At 43.6% G+C, this 13,576-nt stretch overlaps 1 protein-coding gene across 1 annotated transcript in view; it reads right to left on the reverse strand.

Annotated features, from left to right (window-relative positions):
* Positions 1–13,576, reverse strand: part of LOC113432404 (uncharacterized) — a 64,442-nt gene that overhangs the window by 11,455 nt on the left and 39,411 nt on the right. The window contains exon 2 of the mRNA XM_087953363.1: positions 10,534–11,746. Coding sequence (XP_087809489.1) covers positions 10,534–11,656 — 1,123 coding nt within the window. The 5' untranslated portion in view covers positions 11,657–11,746. The remainder of the gene's footprint in view (positions 1–10,533; positions 11,747–13,576) is intronic.

The following is a 13,576-nucleotide window of genomic DNA, read 5'->3' on the forward strand; positions in this document are numbered from 1 at the left end:
AGCTACACACGAGCTATTGACAGGCTGTTATCCAACGTCCAAAGGCTTAGGCAAAATAAAAATAAAACCCGTCTCGGGTTGGTCAAGTTTTGAAGAGGAGCTATGTTCAGGAGGGACCCAATAAGGATCCCAATAAGGTCAGATGATTTCAATTAAAAGTTAGGCTTTAGGAGAAGACCTAAAAGCGCCAGCTTACTAAAACTCAACTCCCAATGCATTATGGGACAAGGCCTAAACAGGAACAATCTGAGCTGTGACATGGCTTAATCCTGGGAAAAATTTGATCCTGCAGTTTCTGAAAGGGGAGGGGCCTCACTGAATAGCTTCGGATGGAAAATCCCCAAAAATGATCCAGAGAATTTCAATTAAAGTTTAAGCATTAGGAAAAGGCCTAAGCCCTTCAGGCTACTAAACTGTCACTCCAAGTGCATGATGGGACAAGGCCTAAACAGGAACAATCACAGCTAAAAATGTATCCCTGAAACAAGACCCAGTTTGGGCTGAGAGAACATTTCCCCATGAAGGGACCAGATGAAGGTTGGGGAGGGGCTTCCCCACCTCCAGGTGAGTCCCCAGGCAGCCTCTTTCGGCTTCAGGGGTGCCTCCACCCAGCCGATGCGACTTCCCTACTCCGTGGCCTTCCACCCAGGGTCCACCTCCAACTCCACCAAGTGGAGCTTCTTACAACTAAGACAGATAAAACAAAGTATGCCTTCACTCAGCACCTTGGCAGATAAACCCAATTTTGTTGCATGCCACATAAAGATTTTTTAAAAAGCTTATTTTCCAAACCAAGTTTCATTGACTCACCTTTAAAGTTACAGCTAAGAGGCCTCTGGGTCACTTATTGTCCCTCCGAGTCAAAGCCAGGGATGACCTCACTGCTGACCGGTTTGGTTTTCTCCTTCACTGACTTGGTCTTTTTGGGCAGAAGCTGCTTTTCCAACTGGACAAGATGTCCAGATTTTCGAATGGAATCCGGCCAAAATTTCATGGGCTCCAATCCAAGGACGCCCTTTCTCTCTCTGGGTTCACAGCCAACGTCTTCACTGGTCTCCTGCAAAGAGAAATGAAAAAGGCTCAGATGCCGACAGCAAATGCTGAGCTTAATCTATCAATGTCCTAGAAGAGGGAGGAAAAAAATAGGATGATGTGTTTGAGGGTACAAGATAACAGGAAGTGGAAGTAAGGTGAAAGGTCTTCTACATTTAAAATTGTAAGAGGAAATAACTGCAAAAGGAAATAGCCAGCTTAAAGGTAAAACAAAATGAATTGAAAAACAGGAAAGAGAAAAACTAAAACAGAAGAACAGGAAAGAACCTATTGTCCGAGAATCCATAAAATAACCAGGAACTGGAAAACAAGCCAAAAAGAACGTGGTCAAGAGACTTGAATATTGAACCACCTTAAATATATTGTCTCCTCATTTAAATTCACATGTGATGTGATTTAGCATGTTTGGGGAGGAAGCAAGAAATATGTAGAAGATGGCTTTTGAGAATGTAACCTCATGGTATCTCAGCCAATGGAGACAAGGAGGGATGGGAGGAGGTGTAGAGAATTTATGAAGATGTTGATTTGAGATGGTGAACTTTGGAGAGGAACCCAAACTTTGAAAAGCTCCCCGTTTATTGCAATAAACCAGACAAAAGTCTTCACTGTCTTGGCTGGTTATTGGTCAGGCAAGTTTGCCACTGGTTGAGAAGGAAAAGTAGCCAGGGGCACATCACAGACCCAATGCTGCTCTGGACAGGCACTTGAAAATCATAGAATAGAATAGAATAGAATAGAATAGAATAGAATAGAATAGAATAGAATAGAATAGAATAGAATTCAATTCTTTATTGAACAATGTGATTTGTCTTCGGTGCAAATGCTCTCAGTATACATAAAGAAAAGATACATTCATCAAGAATCATAAGAATAGAATAGAATAGAATAGAATAGAATAGAATAGGAATAGAATAGAAATAGAATAGAATAGAATAGAATAGGAATAGAAATAGAATAGAATAGAAATAGAAATAGAATAGAAATAGAATAGAATAGAATAGAATAGGAATAGAATTAGGAATAGGAATAGAAATAGAATAGAATAGGAATAGAATAGGAATAGAATAGAATAGAATAGAAATAGAATAGAAATGAGAATAGGAATAGAACAGAAATAGAATAGAAATAGAAATAGAAAGAAATGAGAATGAATAGGAATAGAATAGAATGAAATAGAATAGAATAGAATTAGGAACTGGAATAGAATAGAAATGAGAATAGAATAGGAATAGAATAGAAATAGAATAGAATAGAATAGGAACAGAATAGAAATTAGAATACAATGGAATAGAATAGAATAGAATGGAATAGGAATAGAATAGAAATAGAATAGAATAGAATAGAAATAGAATAGAATAGAATGGAATAGAATAGAATAGAATAGAATTAGAGATAGAATAGAATAGAATAGAATGAGATAGAGATAGAGATGTGGGCCAAGTGTCATTGGACACACAAGGAATTGTCTTGGTGTAAATACTCTTGGTATACATTAAAAAAAGATACATTCGTCAAGGTTGAGAATCATAAGGTACAATGAGCAATCAATCAATAAGCACTTGAAAATCACGTGCCCCATAAGGCATCCTTCAAGGCCACAACTTCTTCTGGGAGCTGCTCACAAGACAGCCTGAAAACTCCCTCAAAGTTTGAGCTTTCAGGAGGGGCTGCCCCATCACAGCCTCCCCGTTGCAATTGAAACCAGTCCGTGTTAATTCCCCCTTGCAGATCTCCAAAAAACAAACAAACCACCTTTTAAAGCTCCGTTTAGTCCATTTTCCCCAACTGCACTTGCGGGATACGCATTCTCGGAGATCTCATGCTCTGACGGATCACACAGAAAGCAACTTACCCAAAGGATCAACCCGGAAGCCTCCGGGGAGCCTTGGCCGGGCGAGGAGGGGGCAGATCCAGCCCGGGGAGGGAGCCCCCTTTGCGCCCGCTAGAGGGAAGGGAGGGATCCGCTCCCTGCAGGCGACGCCAGAGCCGGATCTCCCGAGGAAGACCGGGAAGCCGAAGAGCGGGATCCGCGCAGCTCCCTTCCTCCTGGCGGGGGGAAAGATCTCCTGGCTGGAGGCGGAGGAGGCAGCCCCGCCTGTCCCGAGCGGGACTCAGCAGCCTCTCCCGAGGGATCCAGCGCCAATCCCCCGCCGCCGGGCGATGCGGGACTCAAGCGGAGGGAAGCGGAGATCCAGGGAGTGAGAGGAGAGGGCGGGGCTTCTGCTCTCCTCTCTGGCCCCGCCCCGCCTATCAGCCCCGCCCCTATCCGCCGCAGCTCTCCCCCTCCCTTCCCCCAATCTCCCTCCTCCATAGGATCCCGTGCTCCGAAAGCTCCTCTGTTCCTCCGATGGGCGTCGGTGTCGAAGGTTCCTCTGCTCATGGGAAGAGTGTCCCACCCTGCAGGCTGGGTGCGGAGGCTGCCCCTCCTGCTCCAGTCTGTGTTTGTGTTTGTGTGTGTGTGTGTGTGAGAGAGAGAGTCTATCTATCTATCTATCTATCTATCTATCTATCTATCTATCTATCTATCTATCTATCTATCTATCTATCTATCTATCTATCTATCGCCAGGCACAGAGGTGCCCTTTTGGAAGGTTTTTCTATTTTGGAACTCCGTTCAAAGTGCCAGAAATCTTCACTTACTTTTTTGGGGGGTACCTTTCCTTTTTTTTGGTGTTCCTTCCTAACTGGATAATAAATACTTATCTTTCCTCGCAGGAACTTTTATTTCAGGTATCATCAGGTCTTACTCTGACCCGTAATAGCCTAACGGGTGCAGAGATTACATGGTGACCCTCCATCCTGAGAGTTTAAATTGAAGGGGTGGGTGGGGTCTCTATGAGCATGGGGGCTCTTCTCCCATTCTTTGGTTTCCTAAACCCCAGAGACCCCAAATTTGGGATCTCCTGCTTTTTTTTCTCCATAGAGGCAGCACAGCACAACAGAGAAACAAGGCTGGCAATATTGCCAAGCCAGTGCAAAATAGAAATGGTTTCGTTTTTCATTTTTTATGTTTTTTATTTGAGGGCTGTGCATCTTGATGAAAAACCATTCCCTGCTCAAGAAGAAGGAGAAGGAGAAAGGGAAGGATCCAAATCCACGTTCCAAGTCCAGAACTTGCTCCGGGTCAAGTGTGGGCTGGCAGGGGGCCCTGGCTCCCTTTTGCAAGAGGTAGCTGAAGAAGGAGATGCAAACCCTTGCAAAACTGGTAATTAACCCAGATCCTGACCCGTTAGGATTTGCCATCTAGTAGGACCTGGGAAATGTGACTTTTCTGTTGCAGCCCCTGCCCCATGGAAGACCCCTTTGCAGCCCCACTTCTGGAAGGCTATAAGAGAGGCTGTTCCCCCCTCCCCCAAATATCTGGGACAGGGTAAGGCTGGGACTGGAGGATTGGAGATTGTGGTGTGGTCTGTGTGTAACAAGGGGGAGCCGGATTCTTTTGGTTCTGTTGGTTGTGGTTGTATTTTTATTGTGAGCCCTCCTCCCGAGTTGTGTTTCACACAATGAGTAGACACAAGAGTCAAAGGGAGGGAGAAATGTTTCCCCAACAAATCGACTTATTTCTCTGGGTGAGATTTGAGGTTCCTAAATGGGACAATAAATAAGGACAGGTGGTCCTTGACTTCATGGAGCCCTCCCCATCACGGATCTGGGTCAGAGGTCTCATTTGGGGATGGGTCTGTCATAACTCCAAAACGGTCGCAGGTCGAGGACAGCCTGCAGTGACCTTCCAGGGGTGCCTCTGCCCTCCAGCTGTGCCGGATGAGCTCTTGGCTGAAAGGGGGGAACTGACCCAAACTCAGCCTCTCTCACCTGAGCTGAGGAGGGAAGACGGCCGAGACCCCCACGGGAGGGGCCACGAACAATGAAGCCCCTTCTGTTGGCAGGAGGGGCTGAATGCTCACGGGGGCCCATGGGAGGGTGGGGTGGAGGGATTGGCAGCATGAAATGGCAGAACGGCCCCTTTTCCCTATTTCCAGTTGACCTTCCGTGTATCCCAGGACTGGACCTTCTTCCCAAGGAGCCTTAAATCCACGGAGAGGAAGAGCCTCCATCTGACTTGACGGGTATCTGGGTACCAGGAGCCTCTGGGGAACCAGGTGTCCAGATCAAGGGGCTCAAAGGGGGCGGGGAGATGCCAGAAGCCCCCCTGAAGTAGCCAATAGGAGCCGGACAGATCCCAGCTTCTGAGCCCACCACCAACTATGTCACAAAGGACATTTCCATGGGCTCAAGAGGCAAAAGACCATTTCCCAAGTAAAACTGCTAGGAGAACATTGTGCTTCTTTGGGCTGGGGAGGAGATGCCATTTCATGGAGGAAAGAGGAGGAGAGAATTAACCATGGTTAAGGGCAAATGAGGAATTAAGGTAGGTTTCTATTAGTGTGAAATCCCACAAAAACATTGAATTCAATTTAGATGATTTGAAGAGATAGAAAATAAGAGGAATGGGTTCCCGAATGATACGAATAGGCAAGAAAAATATTTAATGTAACATGGCATATGAACAATGATGAACTATCACAGTAACGAAGAACATATACTTTAAAAATTAAATGTATGGTTAAAACCACAACCGTAGCCTTACACAGTAGCCTTAATTGCACATATAAAAACCTGGCATGAACTGAATTTTGGGTGACATGAAGTGCAGCCTAGTATCCATTTACAATTCACCCTAAACATTGGCTAGTTCAAAGTCTCATGTTTCACTCCCCAGCTAGGTAAAAGCATCGATGTTAATGATGTCACCTAGCATGGATGCTGTTCTCTAGTTGGGTGATGAAACGCCTGCAAGGAAACAACCAAGCTGAGAGGACACCAAGGTCCCCCATACCAGTTCTGGCCAAAAAGCTCCTGTTGTGTCAGGACATGGAACCCACCATCAGTTGAGAGGAAACCTCATCCGTTCTGGGATGGGACTGTGGCTGTTGGTCAAAGAAGAGATTAAGCCTTGGCTTTCCACAGCCTTCATCCCCGACCTCCGTATCTAACCCTCAGGGAGGATGGTGGGAAAGGGCTTTGACCGTCTCTTAAGAAAGCCAGCTTCTCTGGCGGACATCTTGCCTGTTTCATCTCTTACACAGTTGGAACAAAACTCTTAAGGTGCGCTTCAAAGCCATCTGTAGCTGCCTTCGTTGCTAGCTGCTAAAATACTTTCTTGGTATTCTCTCTTCACTGGATGGTAAATATTTTATTTTAACTCTGGGGAGTTTTTATTTAAAGAATGCCTCTTTGGTCTCAAATAGCCACCGGTGTAGTATAATAGCCACCTTAAACTACACACAAATTAGCTGAATTTTGGCTCGCATGAAACGCAACCTGGTATTAATTTGCAACTCATACTAAACTGATGATGTCACACTTCTTGTGACCTATGATGCACGTCCTAAGTGAGATGCGGTTCATTTAATCATGAGTGTGTCCGGTACATATAAATAGCTACCAATGATCTGCCCTTAAGGGCAGGGAGGTCCATCCAAACCCCCCAGGACATTTTTCCTAAACATCATCCAAAATCTGCACCTTTGAATTCAATCCCAAAGACAGAAGTGTCCAGCGAGGGAGGATGGAGACAAAAATAATATAAAAGGCAGCTTTTTGTGGACAATTGAAGGATACTTTTCCGGCCATCTTGACTTTTTGGACTCCCAGTTCATGCTCTGAAAAAAAAAAAGGCCTCTTGAGTTATTTCAAACAATCATTTTATTAAGGGTTATATTCACAGATCAAGGAAAGAAAACATTAATACAAGTCTATGCAATATCTCTGTAAATATAGTATATGTATCTATGTGTGTGCATACATATGAGACAATGTAAGAAAAAGAAAAAAAAATCCCTCCAAAAAGGATAAGAAGAAAAATAAACTTTCCCTCTTCATCTTCAGGCAGCACATTCAACATTTTATCCCTAAATAAACCATCAGATGCATCTTCATTCCACTCTCACCCCATTTTCTCACTTCTAAATCTTTAGAGTTCTCCTTATTGATCAACAAAGCCTAATAAGAATTTACAAAAATACCTGGGTGCCTTGACTTACGAATGAAACAACATCACCGGAAATGCATTCCCAGTTGTCATAAAGTCAAGAATTACCTGTACACTACAAAACATTATATATACTCCCCTACATACTTATAACCCTTTTGTGTAAGGACTCTGCTAAGTCACCAATATTGCTTGGTGACCAAAACATGCTCACACTTCCAACATTTACATTCTTTCCCCTCATTGTGTACTCTCTACGAGAATTTGAGGTTGTTTCCCTAGCAAAAAACATTTTCCCCAGGCCAAACATTTGTAGGATTTCCCTTCTGTCACTTTGCGAAGTTCTGGGTGAATTATAAGATGTGGCCTTAAAAAAAAAAAAAAAGTTTTGAATGTTGTTCGCAACTGAAGGAGCTTATCTGTTATGGACTTTCTGATGCGTTTTTAACTTTGATTTGCAATGAAAAGGTTTCTCACACCCTTGGATTTCCGGTTTGTCGGCTTTGCGAGCGGTAGGGATTCGCGGCTGCGCGATCCTGCCGCGCTAGCCGCTTTTGGGCTCCAATCCGAAAGAGTGCGAGCAAGGCTGCCCTGCAGGGGCAGCTGAAGGTAGGGGGATCCGGAAAAGGGTTTGGGGTGTTGCAGACCCCTCCTGGCCGGCAGAACCTCCTTTTACCAAGACGGTGTAGCGGCGGTCCGCAATGGCCGCCACAAAGAAGCCGGCAGCTGGGCAAGTATGCGCAGGAGGAAGAGGAGAAAGTTTTTAAAAGTGAAAGTCTTCTTGGTCGATCCAGGACTCTGAGATATATTTAATTTAATTCCTGGAAGTGATGGCTTTTTGGATGATTCTTTCCACAAGAGAAAGTAAGCGGCAATTCTGAGGTGCTGAAAGGAAAGTTTACTCTCCCTCCCGACGGAATTAACAAAGATATTGAGAAACCTGTTTTTTTTCAGATAAAACTAGCTTTATGGGATAAGTCGGAAGGAGAGGACAAAAATATATTTATCTGGTTGGATTTTGTTGGAGGAGATGCCTTAAGGATTTGGAGACAGAAATAAAATTTTAATAAGGCTTTAAAACACAGATTTGGATTTTCTTTTTCCTTTGTCTGATACTACCCTGGAAGAGAAAGTGGAAATTTTGGCTTGGCTTGGATTGATTGAGGATTGTGGACTTTGGGATTGTTTTACTTTTCTTTTGGAATATTTTGGTTGGAGTAAGAAGAGGGAAAAAGACAAGAAAAGATTTATAATGGCTTTCTCCCTTGAGGAACTGAGGGATGAATATGAGCAAACAAAAGCAGCCTGTAAAGATGGTATGGAAAAAGCTTTTCTATTTTTAGAAATGGCGCTGGTTAACTATGAACAGACAATGCGACAGATGGAACAACAGCAAGAAGAAGACGAAGACACCATCTTTAATGAATCCCAAAATTTATCTAAGGAAGAAGGAAGGAAGAAAGCGAGGAAAATGAAGGACTTAAGATTTAAAAACATTTAAGAAAGAGAAAAATATGATGCAAAATAAATATAATGACAGCAAACAAGAAAAAAAGGGAATACAACAGAGAAGGGATGCCAGCAAGACAGAGGTTAGAAGAAGGGGGTAGGAAGATCTGGTGGGGGAAGAAAGAAAGGGGAAAGGCGGAGAAAAGCCACAAAGTTTTAAATTGGATGGGAAAAGAGGAATCTTTTTCAGGGATAAAGGGTAAAGAATAAATTTTCTTAAAAAAGATTTTGCAAGGTACATAAGACGGTATTGTAATATTTGTATTAGAAATAGAAAATTAGAATGGCTTAAGAGTTAATAAGAAATTAAAATGTTGAAATGTTTAATAATGATTGATTTTTAAAATGTAATAAAATATTGAAGGGAAAGGCAATGAGAATGCTATAAGATTTATTATTTAGATTTATTATTTAACTACGTATTTAGGAGGATACTATGTATTTAAACATTTCCGATTTATTACTCTGTTTTTATTGTTATTAAAAGTAAAAATTAATAGATAGAATGTACCAAGCAGAATCAGATTGGATATTAGGTGTCATTTTAAATGTTAATCTAATATTTAGGAGAGGATAGAAAGGCATCATACTCTGACTAGAGATTTCAGGAGAAATTCTTTTTTTTTCATTATAAGGAATGAGATAGAGGGATAATAAAGGATGGGCAAAAGATACAAATATAATGATTTAAATTAAGATGGATTGAATAAGATAGAATTATGAAGAGTGAAATGTGTGGAGAAGTATATATAGAAGATACAGAATGGTAAACAAAATAGGTAATGATCTCTAAGATGAGCATGAATATAATTAAAGCCCATATAAAGAGAGGTACCGGGGCCAAGTTACTTTACTAAAAGATTTTTTATATGTTTGTTTGTGTCTGTTTATGTTTTTGAGAAGTATTGGTGAAACCTTTTAGAAACACAGAAAGAGAATGACGATAATCAAGTCAGAAAGAAATAGAGGACAAGAGATGTTTCTATGCTCATTTAGAAATGGTTTAAAATAGAATTGTATTGTATAAGATAAGGTTTTATCTGACTTGTAAAATTTACAATGGAAAAAGGTTCAAATACGTAATGGTTGGTGATGATTTGTTTGTTTTTGAAAATAATAAAACTTGTTTTAAAAAAAAAAGATTTCTCACACCCTTCACCCCATTTTCTTCTCTCTAAAATTTTCTCCTAATTTTTCAGTTCTCCTCATGGATCAACAAAATCTAGTAAAAATTAAGAGAAATACCTGGTTCCTTGACTTACGACTGAAGGAACCTATGACCAGAAATCCATTCCAAGTTGTGGTCATAAGTCAAGGACTTCCTCTGCTCTGCAAAACATTTTATCTACTCCCCAAATACTTATAACTCTTTTCTGGAATCACTCTGGTAAGTTACTAGCAAAATATTCTCACTCCCAAGATTTTACACCCTTTTGCCTCGTTGTGTACTCCCTGATGTTATTTCAGGTTCCTTCAGTAGGAAAAACATTTTACTCAAACCAAACAATTGCAGGATTTCCTCCTGTCACTGTGCGAAGATTCCTGTCAAATGTTAAGATGTAAATGTTGAAAAAAAAAAAAAGGTTTCCCAACATTGTTCACAAGTGAAGAGATTTATCTCTGCTAAGTACTTTCTGGTGCTTTTCTAGCTTTGATTTACTATGAAAAGGTTTCTCACACTCTGTGCCACTTCTAAGGCTGTTCTCCTGCGTGATTTCGCGTGTGCATACGAAGGGTTGAAGGATGGACATAACATTTCCCACACTCCAGACATTTATATGGTTTCTCTCCAGTGTGCATTCGCTGATGACTCACAAGATAATCTTTCCGAATAAAACATTTGTCACACTTTGAGCATTTGTGAGGTTTCTCTCCTGTATGGATTCGGCTGTGACTTCTAAAGGAACCTGAATGAGCAAATGTTCTCCCACAGTCCAAACATTTGTAGTTTTTTTCCCCTGTGTGAATTTTCACATGACTTCTAAGGGCTGATGAGCTACTATAAAATCTTCCACAGTCGATGCATTGATGTGGCTTCTCCCCTGTGTGGGTTTTATGATGGCTCCGAAGGTTTCTCCTGCTTACAAAACATTTTCCACATTCCATGCATTTGTGTGGCTTCTCTCCTGTGTGGGACCTTTGATGGCTTCCAAGATGTTGTTTTTGGGAAAAGCATTTCCCACACTCCCCACATTTGTAGGGCTTCTCCCCTGTGTGGATTCTCTGATGAATCTGAACATGGGCTGGCGTAATAAAACTTTTCCCACAATGCCCACATCTATGGGGCAGCTCCCCTTTGTGCCAATTCTGGTGATTCCGAAGTTCAGAAGAATTCACAAATCGTTTCTCACATTCTGGGCACTCATAGGGTCTCTCTCCAGTGTGACGTCTCTGATGTACCACCAGGGTTGATCTCAAGGTAAAACATTTCCCACATTCGAAGCACTTTTTATTTTTTTCCCCTGTGTGCGTTTTCTGATGACTCCGAAAACCTGAACTCTGGGTGAAACATTTTCCACACTCAAAGCATCTGTAAGGTTTTAATCCTGCATGTGTCTTCTCATGACTCCGAAGAGTTGAACTCTGGGTGAAACATTTTCCACATTCAAAGCATTTGTAAGATTTTATTCCCACATGAGTCTTCCCATGGGACCAAAGATTTGCGTTCTGGGCAAAACTCTTCCCACATTCCCAACACTTGTAAGGTTTCTCCCCTGTGTGAATCCTCTCGTGGTTTCTGAGAGTGGTTTTTTGACGGAAAAATGTCCCACATTCCAGACATTCATAAGGTTTCTCTCCAGTGTGGATTTTCTGATGTGTACGAAGGTGTGACTTTTTACTAAAGCATGAGTCACATTCCTCACATTTATAGGGTTTTAGTGTTGGGGAGCTTCTGGGATCTTTGGAGTTTTTCCCAGAGAAAGATTTCTCACCCTCCAAACCTTCACTGGATCCACTTCCCACATGGACCTTCCTGTGGGTCAAAAGGAGGGACCTGCGAGCAAAGGATTTCCCACACTCTGAGCATTCATGGGTTCTTTTGAGCGTTCTTGGAGTGCTGCTTGTGTCGGACGGGGGATCCAAGCGTTTCCCACGCTTCATGCTTTCCCTTGGTTGCTGCCCTGGGCTGAACTTCTACTATCTCTTGTTAGTCGTCTTGAAGGTAAATCTTCGGTCATAGTTGTTTTCCTGCTGATGGAACAAAAAAGAAGAGGACATTATTTCCTTTCGAGAAACACAGAACATCACAAAATGGTTGAAGGCAAGATGCTGATATTTCTAATCTGCTCAGAGAGTGCTTTAAAGCCCCATGTATCTAAGTCGAAGCGCTATCGCTATTGCTAATAACAACCGCAACAGTGAGGGCAGAATTGGAGTTCTTCAGCAAAGCGGTCATGTGATGACCACTTTCCTCAGGAAAGGAGTTTGCAGCCCAGTTGTAGTCATAAGTAGAGGACAGCCTATAGGAAACACAGAAATCAAGGCAAAAAGTTTCACTGCATTGCCGTTTTGTCAAAGACAAGAAACGAAGAATATACGTGTCCCACAATGAAGTTGCAGGATCCAATCTGAGTCGGTCACCGGGATCAGAGGTTTTGTCTTCCGAGCTTTAGGACTCGTGCTGGAGCCCATCTTCAGAGAGATTCAGAGTGTGTGCTGTTGTGAGTGTGGTGTGGTTGTGTGTTTGGACCACGCAAAGAACAGCACACCCTCTACTAGAGAGAAGTTCCCTGAAGATGGGACTCTGTCACAAGTCGGAAAGATCGGAAGACAAAACTTCTGGCCCCCGTGACTGACCCAGACTGGATCCATAAATATACAAATGCATATCTTCCAAACCAAGATTTAACCAAGATTCTGATCAGCCAAAATGGAAGGAACTAGCAGGATGAAGTCCAACAGGGACCGATGCACAGTGGTGAGTAGGAAACCTCAAAGGAAGAGGAGAGAGACCAGATGGGGCACAGCATGTGTGAAAAGGGCCGATCTCCTCCCATTCCCTCACTCCACAAGGCAAGATGTCGAAGCAGAGTTTGGAATGAAGTGGGATGCCGGCTGACCTTGAAGCAGCATCTGGAGGAGATACCACCCTTACTTCCATCTCCCCCCAAGCATTCTGCCTCCCCATGGTCCATGGCAGCCACTCACGGAAAAGGAAGCAGAGGAAACCATCCGGTTGCCTCAAAACTTCCTTAAAACCTTCGCTTTGGAAAACATCCACCACGAAGGGCCACATCCCAGCCCCTTCTGGGCAAAACAAGGAAAATGTTGATTTTTACGGATTCTACAGAGCTTTTACAATCATAAGCAGAGTAAAGATCAGAACAAAGGATTTCATTGTTCTCCTTTTAAACTGAGCTCAAAGAAAAAGGATCTCTTGTGGGTTTAAGACAACATGAACTCCATTCAATTCAATTCAAAGCTTTCCTTTCCCCCAAACTCTCATTGCAATGAGGTCCAGTCTGCGTTCAGGGCATATTACAAACCACCCCAAACGTTTTAAAGCTCCGTTCCCTCCATTTTTTTCCCCAACTGCAGGTGCGGGATCTGGATCCTCTGACGGACCCCAGAGAGACCTTCGGAAGCCACTGACCCGAAGCTCCTTCCTGGAGCCCCTGGAGCCCCCGGGGAGCCTTGGCCGGGCGAGGAGGGGGGCAGATCCAGCCCTTGGCGCCCCCACTGGAGGGAAGGGAGGGATCCGCTCCGTGAGGATCCGGAGCGGAGCTGGATCTGCCCGAGGAAACCCCGGCCAGGCCAAGAGCAGGATCCCTTGCAGCTCCCTTCCTCCGGGCAGGCGGGGGAAGATCTCCTGGGAGGAGGAGGAGGAGGGAGGCCGGAGGGAGAGCAGCCCCACCTGCCCCGAGCGGGATCCGGCGCCGCCGCCGCCTCCAAGGCAGAAGCGGGAACCGCGGAGGGAAGCGGAGATCCAGAGTGTGGGGGGGGAGGGAGAGGCGGGGGCGGGGCTTGGGGCGTCGTTCTCTCGGGCTCCGGCTCCGCCTTCGCCTTGCAGCCCCGCCTCCT

This window comes from Notechis scutatus, chromosome 2 (assembly GCF_049901735.1).
Source record: "Notechis scutatus isolate UNSWTSFEM ecotype Mainland chromosome 2, rNotScu1.2, whole genome shotgun sequence".
NCBI classification, from domain to species: domain Eukaryota; kingdom Metazoa; phylum Chordata; class Lepidosauria; order Squamata; family Elapidae; genus Notechis; species Notechis scutatus.